Source organism: Gopherus flavomarginatus, unplaced genomic scaffold (assembly GCF_025201925.1).
Source record: "Gopherus flavomarginatus isolate rGopFla2 unplaced genomic scaffold, rGopFla2.mat.asm mat_scaffold_47_arrow_ctg1, whole genome shotgun sequence".
In the NCBI taxonomy this organism is placed as follows: Eukaryota; Metazoa; Chordata; order Testudines; family Testudinidae; genus Gopherus; species Gopherus flavomarginatus.
Genome location: NW_026115098.1, coordinates 45,265 through 63,474, shown reverse-complemented (window position 1 = coordinate 63,474; position 18,210 = coordinate 45,265). Strand labels below are relative to the sequence as shown.

General features: G+C 50.8%; 1 protein-coding gene across 1 annotated transcript in view; it reads right to left on the bottom strand.

Moving 5' to 3' along the window:
- Positions 1 to 17,487, bottom strand: part of LOC127042511 (zinc finger protein 560-like) — a 1,223,565-nt gene extending 1,206,078 nt beyond the window's left edge. Inside the window, exons 1-3 of the mRNA XM_050935903.1 lie at positions 17,363 to 17,487; positions 13,399 to 13,482; positions 12,579 to 12,705 (exon numbers count right to left, since the gene is read on the bottom strand). Of these exons, the coding sequence (XP_050791860.1) occupies positions 12,579 to 12,705; positions 13,399 to 13,470 (199 nt within the window). The 5' untranslated portion in view covers positions 13,471 to 13,482; positions 17,363 to 17,487. The remainder of the gene's footprint in view (positions 1 to 12,578; positions 12,706 to 13,398; positions 13,483 to 17,362) is intronic.
- Positions 17,488 to 18,210: the final 723 nt, after the last annotated feature.

Below are 18,210 nucleotides of genomic sequence, written 5' to 3'. Positions count from 1 at the left end.
GGAGTCCCTCAAGGATCGGTTTTGGGACCCATCTTATTTAACCTTTTTATTACTGACCTTGGCACAAAGAGCGGGAATGTGCTAATAAAGTTCGCGGATGACACGAAGCTGGGGGGTATTGCTAACACGGAGAAGGACAGGGATACTATTCAAGAAGATCTGAACCACCTTGTAAACTGGAGTAATAGAAATAGGATGAAATACAATAGTGAAAAGTGCAAGGTCATGCATTTAGGAATTAATAATAAGAATTTTGGATATACGTTGGGGGGCATCAGTTGGAAGCGACGGAGGAAGAGAAGGACCTTGGGGTACTGGTTGATAGCAGGATGACTATGAGTCGCCAATGTGATACGGCTGTTAAAAAAGCAAATGCGATTTTGGGATGCATCAGGCGGGGTATTTCCTGCAAGGATAAGGAGGTGTTAGTACCGTTGTATACGGCGTTGGTGAGACCCCATCTGGAATACTGTGTGCAGTTCTGGTGTCCCATGTTCAAGAAGGATGAATTCAAACTGGAACAGGTTCAGAGACGGGCTACGAGGATGATCCGAGGAATGGAAAAACTGCCTTATGAAAGGAGACTCAAAGAGCTTGGCTTGTTTAGCCTGGCCAAAAGAAGGCTGAGGGGGGATATGCTCGCCCTATATAAATATATCAAGGGGGTTAACGTTAGGGAGGGAGAGGAATTATTTAAGTTTAGTACTAATGTAGCCACGAGGACGAATGGGTATAAACTGGATATTAGGAAGTTTAGTCTTGAAATTAGACGAAGGTTTCTGACCATTAGGGGAGTGAAGTTCTGGAATAGCCTTCCGAGGGAAGTAGTAGGGGCAAAAGACTTTCCTGGCTTTAAGACAAAGCTTGATAAGTATATGGAGGGGATGTTATGATAGGATCGTTAATTTGGGCAATTGATCTTGAATTACCACCAGACAGGTCTGCTCAATGGTCTGCGGGGAGATGTTGCATGCGATGGGTACTGAGTTGCTGCGGAGAACTCCTTCTTGGGTGCTGGCTGGTGACTCTTGCCCACATGCTCAGGGTTTAGCTGATCGCCATATTTGGGGTCGGGAAGGAATTTTCCTCCAGGGCGGATTGGCAGGTGCCCTGGAGGTTTTTCGCCTTCCCCTGCAGCGTGGGGCACGGGTCGCTTGCTGGTAGTGTCTCTGCAGCTTGAGGTCTTCAAACCATTTTTGAGGATTTCAATAACTCGGTCCTGGGACAGGGGTTGTATAAAATTGGATGGGTGGGGTTCTGTGGCCTGCCTTGTGCAGGAGGTCAGACTAGATGATCAGATTGGTCCCTTCTGACCTATGAGTCTATGAGTCTATGAGTCTATAAGTATCCCAAACCACAAGACAAATGGTCTCTGTGAAGGGTTGCTTCCCACAGTGCTAAGATGTAGCCACCTCTGGCAGGATCCATGGTGGCTACTATTTGCTAGTGACAGGCCACGGAAATTTCTTACCTATTTTGCCCCTCCATGCCAGGCCTGCACAACATACGGCCCACGGGCAACGTGCGGCCCGTGAAGTCTCACTGTGCGTCCCGCAGCCGGGAATCAAAGGGCTCTGGGTTGCCCGTAGCCGCGGGGAATCCAAACCCCTTTAAAGTTCAGCCGTGGCCGGGATTCAAAAGGTTCTGAGCTGCCCGCAGCCGCAGGGAGCCCAGAGCTCTTTAAATCTCAGTCACGGCCAGGATTTATAGGGCTCTGGGCAGGCGGGCGGGGAGCTCAGAGCTCTTTAAATCCCAGCCACCAGGGCCGGCTTTAGGCCAATTTAACCAATTCCCTTGAATCGGCCTCGCTCCTAAGAGGACCCCGCACCCAAGCCCCAGTACCAGCAAAAGCCAGTGCGCTGTACCAGGGTGGCCCAGTTTCCCCAGGGGGGCAATTTAAAAGGCCTGGGGCTCCCAGCAGGGGCTGGAACCCCAGGCCCTTTAAATTACCACTAGAGCCTTGCTGCTGGAGACCTGGGGTATGGCTGCGGGGTTCTGGGGGCTATTTAAAAAGTCCAGGACTCCCATTGCTTCTACCTCCCCTGCCCTTTAAATAGCCACTGGAGCCCCGCCGCTTCCCCAGGGTTCCCGCGACTATTTACAGAGCTGGGGCAGTGGAAGCAGGGGCGCCCCGGGCCCTTGAAATAGCCCCCAAGCCCCAGGCTGCTGCTGCTACCCTAGTGGGAGAGGGGGGAGGAGGAGGAGGAGGAGGAGGAGGAGAAGAAAAAGGCACTCACCATAGAGGATGGGCTGTACCCCCTGTACCTGCACCCCCTGCAATGCCTGCAGCCAGCCCGTCCCCAGCCAGCCACTGCTGCACCCCCTGCCCGCACCAGCCCCGCACCTCCTGCCCTGCTTGCACCAGTTCCTGCCTGCAGCCTGCCCATCTCCAGCCAGCCCCACACCCCCTGCCTTGCCTTCAGCCCTGCACCAACCCGTCTCCAGCCAACCCCTGCCGCACCCCGCTGCCTGAAGCCAGCCAGTCCCGCACTCCTTTGTCTCCAGCCCTGCCAACCCATGCCGCACTCTCCCTGTGGCCCTGTCTGAAGCCAGCCAGCCCACCCTACACCTCTTGTCTCCAGCCTGCCCCACACCCCTTGCCCAGTCTGCAGCCAGACCCTACCTCTCACATCCTCCCCCTCTCCCACCTCCAGCCAGCCCCATGTTCACTGGTGCCCTGCAGTTCCGAGGGAAGTAACCCTGCACACCTGCTTCAATGAGATGGGCAGGGAGCAGCTGGGACCCACACATGTGCACCCTAGCACACCCTAAGGGAGTGGCAGAGCTCATTTCTAGTTCAGACCCATCTTTTTAAAAGAGAACTTTTAGGTAGGGTTAACATACATCTGTACTTTCCCGGACATGTCAGGCTTTTTGGTTCTTATATCGCCATCTGGGAGGAAAATTCGGACGTATGGTAACCCTACTGGTACAAAAAATACATACTGTGGCAGAACTTTTTATAGGGAACCGGTTGTTAAGAACTGAAAGGCTTTTTTTTCCCCAATCATCCCTGCGGGGCCCCGCCAAAAATGTTCAAATTGGGCCCCGCACTTCCTAAAGCCGGCCTGCCAGCCACGGCCGGGATTCAAAGGGCTCTGGGCTGCTCACAGAGATTCCCGGCTGCAGCTGAGGTTTAAAGGTCTCAGGGCTCCCCACCGCCACGGGCAGCCCAGAGCCCTTTGAATCCCGGCAGCAGCTGAGATTTAAAGGGGTCAGGGATCCCTGTGGCTGCAGGCAGCACAGAGCCCTTTGAATCCTGGCGGCAGCTCCAGGGGATGGAGTGAGGCTGGGATTTCAAGGGCTCAGGCTCCCCTCAGCAGCAGGAGCTCTGGGACCTTTAAATCCCTGCTCCAGCCCTGAAAAGCTCCGGGTTCCCCCAGTCGTCAGAGCCCCAAGCCCTTTAATTTGACCCTGAGGGCTCCCAGCCACCTCTTTGGCTGGGAGTCCCTGGTTGATTTAACATCAAGTAACACCTCCCCACCACCAACCTTCCTTTTTGACCCACAGCTGTTTTGGTGAGGCGGCGCTGGGGAAGGAGGGTTTGTTTCTGCAGGGCTGGGCGAGGTGTTTCCGCCAGGCTGGGAGGTCCTGAGTGGGGGGTGTTTCCGCAGGGCCGGGGGGTTTCGGTCCTCAGCTGTTTTCTTTGGATTATTGTGGCCCTCGCTGTTTTACTCAAAGTACTGTACAGGAACTTTTCAGGGGGATTAAGGCAAAATGCCACATTTATTAGTAATACAGGTATCAATTAATACTCTATGATATGCACATGAGATATATATCACAGTCATGCATTCACGCACACACACAGACATAAACACACTCCGTCTTGCTGTTGTTACCAACTAGTTGCTCCCCTTAACTGCACTGGCCAGGTGAGTTAGATGGGGGAGGGGTGGAGCCGGGCTTCTACCGATCCAAATCGATGGTCCGATGGTGACAAGACGAGATCTGGGGTCCTTCTGCAAGACACCTCGCATTTATAGCAGCTTCCCTCTTATGCAAATCTAGACCAGATTCAAAATCTGGGTCTGCGTCCGTTGGTCTTTGTGCTGCTTTTCTCTGGGTGTTGTCCCAATGCTGCTCAAAGAGGGTGTTTTCTAAAGAAGGTGCTTGCTTCTAATCCCTGAAGCCATCAATATGTCTGCTCTTCTTTATTGGGCCCACTTGACAAGTTGTATTGTCCTTTGATCTGGCTCCCATTTCCTCTTCAACTGTTGTAGCTGTCTGGAGGTGGGTGTCTTCCAAGCCTCACTCATTCACACCTCATTCAGTCAATAGAGCAATTGATTACAGAGTGCGGGGGAAGATCTTATTCTACTTCTAGCAAAAAGGCACATGTTTTCTTTTACTTTAACTATACTATCCTTAGGGGCTATAACATTTGATACAAAGTTTTCTACCAATTTTCTGTATAGGGATCTAATACAAAGTTGTATGAAAATAGAGAGGCACAATGCCAAGTCATATGAATTACAAAATAATATCATGCCAGATGCAATGTCATAAAGATAAAGATACTTAATACAAAATAACACAATGCAACGTTATAAAGATTTATAGAGATAGTTAATACAGAGATTTCTCTACATCACCACTTTAAGAGTTGTGCAGGCCTGCTGACGGCATTCGCGGGGCTTCTTGCTCGTGTGGATTCTCTCATGCCCAATAAGGTGCGAGCTGTGACTGAAAGTTTTCCCGCACTCATTGCATTCACAGGGCCTCTCCCCTGTGTGGATTCTCTGATGTTGAGAAAGGCCTGATCTGTAAGTGAAGTTTTTCCCACACTCAGCACATGTATTATTTTTTTGCTTTTCCCTGCAGATTTCCTGCTGTATTCTGGTTTCCTTAAGGCCCTTCTGAGTTCCCTGACAGGAAATAAATTTATCCATTTTCTCCCCTGGCTGGTTTCCCTGCTCTTTTTCTGGTCTGTGCTGAACCTCACACGTCATTGCATCACCTGCTGTGATAGAGACAGAAACCTCAAACAGGGATGGAAAGGGGAAGGCCAAACCAAAACAAGTGCTGGAGAGAGGACAAATAAAAATCAGGAACTCAGCTCCCCCCAACAGGAGAGAGGAGGGGATCAATTCAGCCTTCACATCCCATCCAACTTCACAGGGGGAAGGGAGAAAGCTACTGCCCGGTGTCTGCTAGCATCTATAGGAAGCCTTGAGCTATATTTACCCTGTGGATGCGACCCCTGCTATGGACAATAATGAACTGAGAGACTTCCCAAGAGCTTTGTAGGGCATCCTAGATGTTTCCTTCAGGCACTTACAGATTCTGAGTTGGTTTAATGTTTCCTCATCTGTGCGGGGAGATCTCAGGATCTCTCTTTCCTCTGAACCCTGGAGCTCTGGGACCCATGGCTCTTCCCCTTGTTCCAGCTGGGAGATCATATCACGTTGGAAAACCAGAAACTCCGCTCAGATGAAAGAAAACAAAGGAGTTCAGTTGATTTCATACTACTTGATCATCAAAAACATTCTGTTAATTTATCTTCAGTGCTTAGTGTGACCTAGTGTGCCTGGGGCAGTCCTCACTGAAAATGCCAATGTCAGAGCAGGCTGAAAAAGGGAGAGCAGATGCTCCCCATACTGGCGGTTAACACTGAAGTTAAACTTACTGACCAGTCACAAACTGTGCTTCTGATCCCACACACTGGTTAACGAGACTCTGAAAAAAGAAATCACACGGCCCCCTTTATTGCATGACAGTTCTCTGACTCCTAATCAGCAACTAGGTCCCGTACAGTGAGAGGTTATTTCAAAACTCTGCTCACTGTGATACAGCATGGCCAGAGGGCAGCAGGAGAGTGATCCTAATTGGATCCAGGAAGTGGGTGGGTAGAAGGTTAACCACATTACCCAGGTTTGGATCTCATCCAAAATACCATGCTGCCAGCCAATCCTTTAGCAGTTAAACTAAATGTTTAGAAGAAAGAACAAATGAAAGAATGAAGTTAAATTCCATCCTTCCAGACAATTCTTTAGCATCTAAACTAAAGGTTTAAAAGAAAGAAAGACAGAAAGAATTTAAATGGAAAAGCAGTCAGATACATTCCAAAATGGATATATCAGGTTCTTAGCAGTATTGGTGAGTTGCTGGCTTGAAAGTCTGTCTGGAACGCATTCACAGCTTGGATGGGTCATTCAGTCCTTTGTTCCAGGGTTCAGTTTGTAGAGAAGTTGCTCCAGAGGTAGGAAGGGGGATTGAAGACAAGATGGAGATGATGCAGCTGCGCTTTATATTCCTTTTGCCATGTGGCTTGTACTTCCTGTGTCTCAAACACAAGCTTCACAGCACATGGCATGGAAAAGCTTTGGAGGTTTCATTACACAGGCAAACCCCGGCACGTCTTGCTGACTCAATAGGTGTATCCTCTTGGTCCATAGGTTCATTGTACAGCTGATGACCCTCAATGGGCCATCAAACATGCTAGGCAATGTTGATGCCAATATGTCTGGGGGTGTCACCCAGAAAAACTGCACAGGTCTGGAAATACAGATATACCTTACATATCTGTAACTCACAATACAAAGGTGATAGAAACATAGAAACAAAATTATCATACTTGGCAAATCATAACATTTTCACTGACACTTTATATGGCATTCCTAGCATGATTCATTGCAATTTTATCAGATTATATTATTTTATTATTAATACCAAAGTGTCTCACAATTTCATGCAGTCTCACACGTGCTAAACTAGTGAATTCCCAGGACCAGTTCCCCAGGTCCTTGAAGATGCCAAACATTGTGCTTATGAGGGATTGAAATACCCACATATCTGCTGGGAACACACAAACAGACACTGTGTCAATCTGTACCCCTGTGTTCACTCTTCTAGAAAATTATGATCAATTTTGTACCCAGTATGGCTTGTGAAGTATCATTAGAAAACGCATAACCTTCTGAATATTATCCTTCTGTTAAAATGTGTAGTAACACTGTATGTAAAATTGTGAGATTTTACAGTATGATATTACTGAAAAAGTTACAGTTCTGGGGAACACCCACAGACCAGTTCCTCAGAGACAGCAAGGCAAACAGCTGGTCAAACAGCCATTCTCCTGCAGGGGGAAGGTGTGAAGACATTAAGGGCTGGTCTACACTACGGGGGGAAATCGATCTTAGATACGCAAATTCAGCTACGTGAATAACGTAACTGAAGTCGAATATCTAAGATCGGATTACTCACCCATCCTCACCGCGCAGATCGATGTCCGTGGCTCCCCCTGTCAAATCAGCAACTCCGTTGGGGTTGGTGTTGTTCCGGAATCGATATAAGCGCGCTCGGGGATCGATATATGGCGTCTAGATGAGACGCCATATATCGATCCCCGAGCAATCGATTTTAACCCGCCGATACGGTGGGTAGTCTAGATGTAGCCTTACATTCCATCACAGGGACCTATTGAGGCTGTTGTGGAAAACGACCACAGGATTAATATTTGAATCAGCTCAGCCTGAGGCTCTTTTCTTGGTTACAAGCACGCAGGGGGCGACAGCTATTGGAATACTGTTCCCGAGCTAAAAATCACACAAGCCTTTTACAGCTTAAAACCACAAACAATGACACATAAGGTGGACGTTAATTTCCTTATTTGGAATATATTGCAAAATATGATGCAGGTCAAAAGCAAGCAGAACAATCAGTTTTCCATATTTGGCCTTTCCTGTTATCTTTATTACACCTGGTGATATGGGAGCAAGACTCTCCATGTCTCAAGAAATGTCACTACCAACCTAGGCCATTTTCACATGCTGGGGTGCAATCCAGATCAGCGAGGAGTTGTGTCATCTGTAATCCTGGGTGAGATTCAGTGTTCTGGTGCTGGAGCTCCCCTGTCTGGATATCCCAGCCAGCGTTCAAGGACGCACTGAGTGTCTGTATGATAAGTAACCCTGGACTGGCAGCTCTGACTCCAGCCGCCTGCTTGTTACACCCCAAGCACATTCTGGTTTGGGTAGAGAAGGCTCAGGGTTTGAGAGAAGGCTGGGGGTAGGAAGCTTCTGTTCATTATGCTGGACCTAACCCCAGTTTTACTTGAGTAAAGAGGAGATATTTGACATTGTGTGATGCTGCTCCTGTGCTCTGTTCCCAAAGTGTTCTGCAGCAGAGGAGGGTCTCTGGTAGTATGTATGTTACTGGCCTATTGGGGTGATGCTGAAACAGGACAGGGTACAGATGGCATTGTGGGGGTGGCATGAACCTTCACTCTTCTTTTCCCCTTCCAAGAACAGAAGGGACAGGAATCCTTACCCAGCAAGACCATCGTCTCATAGTTCCCCTGCATGACATCTCAGTAGAGGGCTCTCTGAGTGGGGTCCAGCAGAGTCCCCTCTTCCCTGGAGAAATACACAGACACCTCCTCGAAGGTCACCGGCCCCTGAAAGAGCAGGAGTCCAATACTCAGTACCTGCTGACCCACTCACAACCCCACTATTCACGGAACAGCAGCACCAGGGAAATGGAAGCTTCGGGAGGCACATGTTAACAGAGTCCCACCCCACCTTGCTTACAGCAGCCAGGAGGCATCAGAGGGTAGAAAGAGAGAACCTTTGTGTCTCCCATCTGACAGACAGAAGCAGGGTCTTCACATTTATCACATAGCTACTAGCCAGAGCTTAATATAGGAGATGGGGCTGTCTCTGGACCCTGATAGTGGCTCCCTGGTAGGAATCCAAGCACTCTCCAAATAAAATATATGGAAGAAAGGGGAAGTCAATCATAAAGAATAGAAGTTAGAAGGTCAGAATTGTAGTGCCCATTAACAAAGGTTTAGAGAAAATACAGCCTATCAAACTAACGGGAAATCCTTATTGGATGAGATCAAAAGTTTGGTTGCAGCTAATAGTATTGATGTAATATACCTAAACTTCCGTAAGGGACATGACTTGATTAGCACAATATTTTTACTAAAAAAAACTAGAATGATACAAAATAAACACGGCATACATTAAATAGATTAAAAACTCTGATAGTAAATGGGGAACCATGATCGAGTGGATTTCTTTCTAGCAGGTTCCTGCAGGGATTGGTTCTTGGCCCTGTGCTATTTAACATTCTTATCCATGACTTAGAAGAGAGTACAAAATCATCACTGATAAAGTTTACAGTTGCCACAAAGATTGGGGTTGGTGGTAATTAATGAAATGTCAGTAGATTCAGACTCCATCACTGAGAGTCTGGGAAGTTGTCCCAGCCCTGGCTGGAGGGTTATTTCCTGTTCCACAAAGAGGGGAAGTTCCATTCCCAACTCCTGTGCCTTGAAATTAGGACCTATCTGACACTACACCCCCATATTCATCATAGTGGTATGATTATAATATGATTAGGACATAATTATGATCTATTTTGTAGAAGATGCATCATGTGTGGTGTCACTGGAAAAGTTCTGATTTGCTGAATATGATTATCCTATTTGTGTGCACATATCATGTTCGTATCTGAAGTTATGGATATTGACTCTGGATCTGTATTTCAAATGTGCTTACTCTGGGTAACACCCACAATGAGCCTTTCAGGTACAACAATGAAGAAGCCAGACAGTGCTGATGGCTCAACAAAGACAATGGACTGTGGAAGAGCTTAGCCTTCCTGTGAATGTTTCAGCCAGCCTATGAGTCATGGCTACTATGACTCAGCAGGGCCTGTGACCAGACCACATGACACTAAACTCCATTTTAGTACCTGTATTTTTCCACAAACTGGACTAGGAACTGAGTTTGGAACAAAAGGTTCCCACCATATGGAAAAGCTACATAAGGTGGGGTGTGACATCATCTCTTGGCCTCATTCTCCACACAAGAGAACTTCTGGAAACACCTGAGAAACAAAAACGGATGTGGGGGAAGTGCTGCTCCCAGGATCAAGAGATTTCTAGCTTGTGTATGGAAACTTGGGGGACTGCTTGTACCATCAGTCAGGGTGAGAAATTGCTAATTCAAATTCTATCCATCTAGTATGTTAGGCTTAGTCTGAGTTTTGGTTATTTGCTAAATAATCTGCTTTGATCTGTTTGTTATCACTTATAATCACTTAATCTACCTTTCTACAGTTAATAAACTTGTTTGATGCTTTATCTTAACCAGCGTATTTTGAGTGAAGTGTCTGGGGAAAATCTCAGCTTGTTGTGCACATCTGTCCCATATCGAGGGGAAGGGGAACTACATTAATGAGCTTGCATTATAGAGATCCCTGTGCACTATAAGATGGTATCATTCTGGATTTATACTACAGCAAGTGTGCAAGGTTGGGGAGTGGGAAATTGGCTCTTGTCTTCTACCTGTCCTTGAGTGGCTTAGGTAACGCACTCAGGTAGCTTAGTTGGCAGCATGGCGCCACCTGCTGTTGTGTTGGGTGATAACAGGCCCTGGAGAGGCTGGCGAAATCTCCAGCAAAGCAGTGTGAGAAGGGCCAGCCCAGCGTGAGGGTTAGAGGACACAGCAGTTCCCAGAAGCTCCACAAACTGCGTCCTGGGGGTGACAACCCATCACGCCCTACACTACACAAGTCTCAGCAGGTTTGTCACATTCTGTCCCCTCCCTTTCTCCACCCGAGATATTTCCTGCTTCCCACCACCTCTAGCAATTCCCACCCTCTTATGCATTTACTGCTCCTCAACCTCCAAGCAGAGCCCACCACCCTGATAATCTCTTACCTGAGCCAGCTCCATTGCAGCCATTTCCTTGCCCCTGGGAGGACGAGATGATCTGCAGCGAAACATGGATGTTATTCTCTGGCCTGCCGGGGTGAAAAGGGCAAGGTGTGAGAATTCAGACTAGGCTTTTGTCCATTCCCCAAGCCGATTCCCCTGAGATTTTCCCCTGCTAATGCACATTCTAGGTTCTAGCACACTGTGAAGCACAGAGTGACCTTATTCCAGTACAGGCCTAGCCCCCTCCCACCAGGGTGTAACCCTCTGACACATGGGGAAACCCTCCCAGTAACAGTCTCTCTCTTACACGTATCAAGTTTGCGGACAACACCAAGCTGGGAGGGGTTGTAAGTGCTTTGGAGGATTGGATTAAAATTCAAAATGATCTGGACAAACGGGAGAAATGATCTGAAGTAAATAGGATCAAATTCAGTAGAGACAAGTGCAAAGTACTCCACGTTGGAAGGAACAATCGGAGGCCAGAGAAGAGCAGAAACAAAGGAGTCACTTTGGGGGATTCTCCCTGTCATTGTCCCCAAGGCAGCTGTCTCAGGTTTACAAAGGTGTTTCATGTTCCAGCCTTTATACAGTCTCTCCTGGGAGTGCCCCTTTCATGGACTGGGCCTAGTTTTAGTTTTTGGTAGTTAACAATCTTGGTTTATTGTTCATCTAACCAGTATGTGTGGATTGAAGTGTGTTGGAAACTCTGTTTGGGATAACAAGCTGGTGCATGTCATTTTCCGCTGATGAAATGACAGACTTCATATGAGCTTGGGTCGTTCAGTAGCGTGCTGGACAGTGCAAGATGCACATTTCTGGGGGAAAGTTGGGCACTTGAGAATTTGCTGGTTTTCTCCTGAGGTGTAATTCATGAGTGGCTGTCTAGCAGCACTCAATACTGTGTAGCTGGGAGTGAGTTACATGCTGGAGACTGTGTGTTAATTGGCCAAGAGGGGCTGTTCTCGCGGGAAAACAGTGGAAAAGGCACCCCATGCTGGAGGACTGAGGGGACAGCTATTTAACAGTCCAGATTGTACTCTGGGTAACATCACAGACACTCATTATGACAGAGCCTCTTACAACACAGAGAAAGTAAATCCATGTCCCAGAAATCGAAGACTCCAGACAGAGGGCAAGTGTCCCTGGCACTGCTTCTTGCTGACAGAGAGGTTCAGAGACAGTGCGAGAATCCTGGGGAAGCTGGGAACAGGAAGCATGGGCTGGCGGGGTTCGGTGGAGAAAGGGAACAGGAAGGGCAGGGATATTACTGAATCCAGGATCTCAGCAGTACTAGATGACAGGATAGCACATAGTGCAGCCCATTGGAAAACACAATCCCAACTATACATACAAAATGATGGGATCTAAATTAGTTGTTTCCACTCAAGAGATGGATCTTGGAGTCACTGTGGATAGTTCTCTGAAAACATCCACTCAATGTGCAGCAGCAGTGAAAAAAAGTGAACAATGTAGGAAATAATTAAGAAAGTGATAGATATGACAGAATATCTCATAGATCATATTTGTAAAAACAGCAAATAAATCCATGATACACCCACATCTTGAATACTGCATGCACATGTCACCCCATCTCAAAAATAGATATATTGGAATTGGAAAAGGTTCAGAAAAGGGCAACAAAAATGATTAGGGGTATGGGACAGTTATGCCAGACCTAACCCCCAGTTTCACTTGAGCAAACAGGAGATATTTGACACTGTGCAATACGGCTCCTGTGCTCTGTTCCCAAAGTGTTCTGCAGCAGAGGAGGGTCTCTGGTATTATGTGTGTCACTCTTCCCATTGGGGTGATGCTGAAACAGGACAGGGTACAGATGGCATTGTGGGGGTGGCGTGAACCTTCACTCTTCATTTCCCCTTCCAAGAACAGAAGGGACAGGAACCCTTACCCAGCGAGGTCACAGTCTCATAGTTCTCCTGCATGACATCCCAGTAGAGGGCTCTCTGAGTGGGGTCCAGCAGAGCCCACTCTTCCCTGGTGAAATACATAGCCATCTCCTTGAAGGTCACCAGCCCCTGAAAGAGTAAGAGTCCAACACTAAGGACTTGCTGCCCCACTCACAGCCCCACTATTTGTGGCAGAGAAGAGTGAATCAAATGGAAGCTCTGGGTGGATCATAGTCAGGAGAGTCCCACCTCGACCTGGCTCAGAGTATCCAGCAAATGCCAGGGTGAGGGGATGAAGAGAGAGCCCCTTATCTCTCCCAGCATATCCATCACCCCCCTACTAGCCACTGACTGATACAGGAGATGGAGCCCCTAGCAGGGTCCAGGGAGAGCTCGCTGGTAGGATGCCCAACACCCTCCTCATTGTGAGGAGCGGGATATGAAGGGAGAGGCAGCTCCAATAAGCCTGACTCATGGGTGTCCCCTTTATATCTCACAGCAGCTGATGGTTAATGAGGTCAGGCTCCAGCACTAGGAGTCTGGTCAGTTTGACTAGCTCCATGTAGGTGGGTTATTTTCTCTCTTCACAAATTAGGGCATTTCCACCTCCAAACCTCCTGGGTCTGTTCCTAGAATCTAGGCCACTTAGTAAATAACTCCCAGCAGGTCTGCCACACCCTGGCCTCCTCCTTTCCCCACGCTGTGAATTTCCTGCCCCGCTCCAACCTCCAAACCAGACTCTGCAAACCTTCCCACCTCTGGTGTATTTGCTCTCCCTTTCCTCCAGCAGGAACCCACCAGCAACCCCCCGATAATCTCTACCTGGACTGACTCCACTGCAGCCATTTCTCTTCCCTGTCCCACGCCAGGCTGGGATGAGCTGGAGCAAAACATTCTGCAGCCTGTCTGGGGGAGAAGGGCAGTTGTGGGCGTTTCAGCAACCGGTTTTAGTTAATTTCACATCACAATTCCCCCAGGCCCTTTCCCTGCAGACAGACACCCTAGATTCTGTCATGCTGGGAAATGCTCAATCTGTTTATTACAATTTAGACCTGGCCCCTCCTGCCAGGCTAAGTCCACAGACACATTTTTAACCTCCCTTCTCTCTCCCCTCACCCCTTCTCTGAACACAAGGCTAGAAAAGAGCAGAACCAAAGGAGTCACTGTGGGGGATTCCCTCAGACACTGACCCCACGGCAGCCACACCCCAGCAGGGGGAATATGGAGTCAGGAACTGGCTTTTGCTCTGTCTGATCCTTGTTTTGTTCACTGGAAAGTGGTTCTGCCCCAGGATGCAGCAATACATGTGTCTGGGTGGACTAGAGAGCTGGAAATCTCTCCCCCACATTCATTTCTCCCACTGCCCCTTTCAGTCTCTCCTTCCCCTGTCCTCTCTCCCTGCCCCTCTGGCTGGGACAGTCCCATTCCTGGGGGCTTTGCTCTCCCATGGCTGGATTTCCTCCTGGCAACCGCTAATGGGAGGAGAAATGAGGTGGTGTTGTTTGTGCAGAGTCACTTTCTTGCCAGACCCTAGGACATTCCCTGAGGTCTTTCAGTTACCTGGAGACTCTGGCTCAGAATTTAGTAGTAACAGGGCCCAGGACTGCCCTAGGGGGCTAGGACCAGCTGCAGAAAGTCATCCCCTGGGCCGGGCAGAGAAGAAGCTTTAATTAAGGTCACTTCCCAGCACAGAGCCCCACTGGGGGAGCAGCAGCTGCCAAGCCTGGTCTCCCAGATCACAATGGAGGCTGCAGCATCTGACCCAGGAAGCTGAACCCCAATATCCTGAGCAGAGAGGGACAGAGTGTATGAGCAGCTTCCCTCCTTTAGCTCTCTGGGGAGAGCAGCTAATGGGAGCCCCTCCTCACAGGGAGAATGGCTGATCTCATTTGACCCACTGTCCATCTGGAATCACTCCTTGTCTTTCCATACAGTGACTCTGGATTAACAACGGTCTCAATGACACCGGATTTCAGAAAGAATGAGTTCAGAACGCTGTGGAAAAGACCATCGTGTGGCAGTGCTGACTCCCTTCCCACCTCCCTCACCCCCGCAGATCTAGGACAAGGACTGGGGGCAAAAATTTTCCAAACGGAACCGAAAGTTCCTGCAGTTTTCAAAAGAGGAGAAAAGTAAATTCTGTGATTTCACACTAACAGTGTTTGCTAAGTGGACAGAAAGTTATCACAGTGACAGGGCACGTGACTGGGGAATGGACTTGGTGACCTGGTGACTAGGAGCCAGGACTCTGGTACAAGTTGACCAGAGAGAAGGATCATGGTTAGCAGCAGCCCCCAGACACCCCCTAGTACCCAGAGCCCAGACCCCCCAGCCAGGGGCCCCAGACACCCCCCAGCCAGGATCCCATCAGATATTCCCTGGGACGCAGCCCCCAGAGTCCCTGGCCAGGGACCCCAGATACCCCTCAAAGCCCCACCGGCCAGAGAACCCCCACCACACCATGATTGCCAGGTTGGGAATCCCAAAGGGTTCCCCCCACCAAGAGCCCCCAGCAGCCAGGGACCCCCTCAAGGGACCCCCCCCCACTGGGAACTCAGTCCCTCACTGCCTGCCTAGGAACTTCCCCACCCTCCAGAACGATCTACCCTGACATTTGCCTGGGACCCCCTCCTCTGCCCAGTGTGACCCCCTGATGCTTTACAGTGCGACCCATCACTCTGCTTCCCTGGCATGCCCTCACCTAGTGCCAGGGATCCCCTCCCCCAGCTCTGTGCACTGGGCATGGCAACAAAACCAGGAACCAGCGGGGGAAGCACAGACAGAGCCCCTGGCACAGAACCAGGCTCCCTCTAACCCTCTGTCCCGCCTCCCCAAGAGACACCCACCCCCACTGTTCTGCAGCCACCAGGCCCCCAGCGATACCCACCTCCAGGACCCATAGCCTCAGGGATGGGCACATCAGAACCACCACCCCCGAAAACCCCAAACCTCCACAACCCACCAACCTGACTAGGGTACCCCCTGCCCAGCCACCCAGAGGCCTCCCCCTACCACAATGCCCCTTCAGCTGCAATCTCCCCACACAGACACCTTCCCTGCCCCTGCAAGTGTTACCTCACAGAGTGTGAGAAGTGGCTAGAAAGTTAACACCACCTCCTGCTGGCCAGTCACACAGGCAGAGGGAGCCTGGGGAGTGCTTCTTTAACAGGAGAATGGAAGGCCTGGAGGGCAAGAAAGATCCACGGGCTGTCACTAGCAAATAATGGCCACCATGGATCCACCCCAGAGGCGGCTGCATCTTAGCACATTGGGAAACAACCCATCATATTCAATTAGAAATAAAACAACTAGAGAGAAGTGGGGCAAATGTTTGGGGTATTTTATATCAATCTTTGAGACACGCAGAGAGAACCCTGTCACAAACGACATTTGATAACATGAGAGAAAACCACCAAGATCGGAGGGGATTTGATGTTGCTATTAAATAACTAGTGGAAAAGGGGGACTGTTGGACTGGATTTTATATGACTGTCCAATACATAAACAGAATGTGATGGTCCCCCCCGGCCACGGGGCAACCATTCACGTGAGCAGCTCAGAGCCCTTTGAGGAGCTGATTTAAGGGCGGGGGGGAGCTGGAAGGCTCCCTGGACAATGGAAGGGGGCCGCAGGGGAATTGGGAAATGGGGTCTGGGCAGTCTCCATGGGGGATGTGCTCCTCCCTTCCCTTCCCTGCCCTGGCAGAGAACGGGAACCTCATCCCATCCCACTCCAGTGGGAGCCATGTTCTGGGGAATGACCCAGGGCAACAATTTCCCACCCAAACAAGGACAAATCGCTGCAGATAAAATGGGTGGGAAAATCCACCCCCCATCGGAGAGATTTTAAATTGACATTTGAGAAGTATGGAGAGAAAAGGGAAAATCAGAGGCAATTAGAGAGCTGATCATTGGGGGGGGGGAGGAGAATCTCCCTGGATTTTATAGCCACGTGTGATAATGAGAGAGAAAAGGGGAAATCTTGAGAGAATGTGTGTGTGGGAGGAAGTGGCAAAAACAGGGACAGGATCCAGTTAACTCACCTCCCTCCCACCCCGGGAATGTCCTGGCTGCACAGAGACAGATCTACCCCCCCACCCCAGTGACCTCCCCCCCCTGCAACTCCGGCTTCTCCTCCCCCCTCGACACCTCCGCCCTCACACCAAAGGGGGGGGCTCTGCCAGCGCCTCCCCCTGAGCTCAACTCCTGCTCCTCCCCCCAGCCCGGATTGTGCCCTTTAGCCCCCCACGAACCCTGCCTCCAGCTGCCTGACCCCCCCCGCCCATCAATTTCCTGCTCTGCGCCCGCCCCTCCCACGCTCCCTGTTACTCCCCCGCCCCGCTCCAGCCCCGCCCCCAGCGCCCGGCGGAACGTTACGGCTGGTCCGGGCAGGGGGAAGGGCAGCGGCTTCAGCGGCTGTTACTGGGTATGCGCAGTGCCCGGGAGTAGCACATTGCTATGGGGAGGGATTTAATACACCGCCCCCCCCCGCCTGGCCCGGGGTCCGCCCCTCCCCCCCACACGACGGCCGGGCCCCGGCCCCCCCATCCCAGCGGGGCGGGCGGGCGGATCCTCCTGCAGCTCCACTGGGGCCGAGGCGCCTTCAAGGCTTCTCCCAGGCTCCCTGGGGCAGAGTCACTTTCCTGCCCCCCAGCGCCTCTCATTCCCCGGGGGCTCCGGGTCACAATGTCCCACCGCCCTTCCCCCGCCTGCAGCTCCGGCTTCTCCCCTCCCGCCCCCGCCAGCCACACCAAGGGGAACCCCCGGGCCCCAGTCTCTGTCCCCACCTGGATCCCAGCGGGGCCGGGGGCAGATCCTGGCTGCAGCTGAGAACAGCGGCTCCGCTCCGGCTCGGGCAGCTCCAGCGCTGCTGGCAGCACGTGGAGAACCAGGAAGCAGCTGTTCAGCCCGGGCTCCGCATCACAATGTGCCAGAGCCCCGCCCCCAGGAGCTGCCCCGCCACTGAGCTGAGCCAGAGCCCCGCCCCCAGGAGCTGCCCCGCCCCCCGGGCTGTGCCAGAGCCCCGCCCCCAGGAGCTGCTCCGCCCCTGCTCTGTGCTGGAGCCCTGCCCTGAGGAGCTGCCCCGCCCCCGAGCTGAGCCAGAGCCCCGCCCCCAGGAGCTGCCCGCACCTGGGATGTGTCAGAGCCCCGCCCCTGGAATTTCCCCATGTTGGGTCTCTGAGCTTTGTTCTCCTGCCGCCTTCTTCCCAGCACCCCCTGCTCCCTTCCTGTGTCTGCAAACACCCCCCCTCCCCCGGGGCCGGCTGCAGTGCTCGCTGAGGCTGACTCCAGTGGCTGAAGTTGCCTCCATCTCTGCTTCACCTGGAGGGGGAGAGACAAAGAGAGGAGATGGTCCCAGGGTGTGAAACCAGAATCAGGGGGCAAGGAAAGAAGGACTGTTTGGAAAGGTGGGTTTTTTGTGGGGGGGGGGTGAGCCAGAGGGATTCAGAAGAAGTTGGGCAGCAGAGGCTCAGGGAAATTGAGGGGAACCTCCTGGGTGTCTCAGTGTTGCCCAGGGTTTGTACAGCACCTTGCATAATATGGGGTCTGATCTCAGTCATGGTCTGTGCAGCACCTGGGAGCCCTGATGTCTGTTTCCTGATCACAGGCTCTGGGAATGGAGAGAGGGAAACCT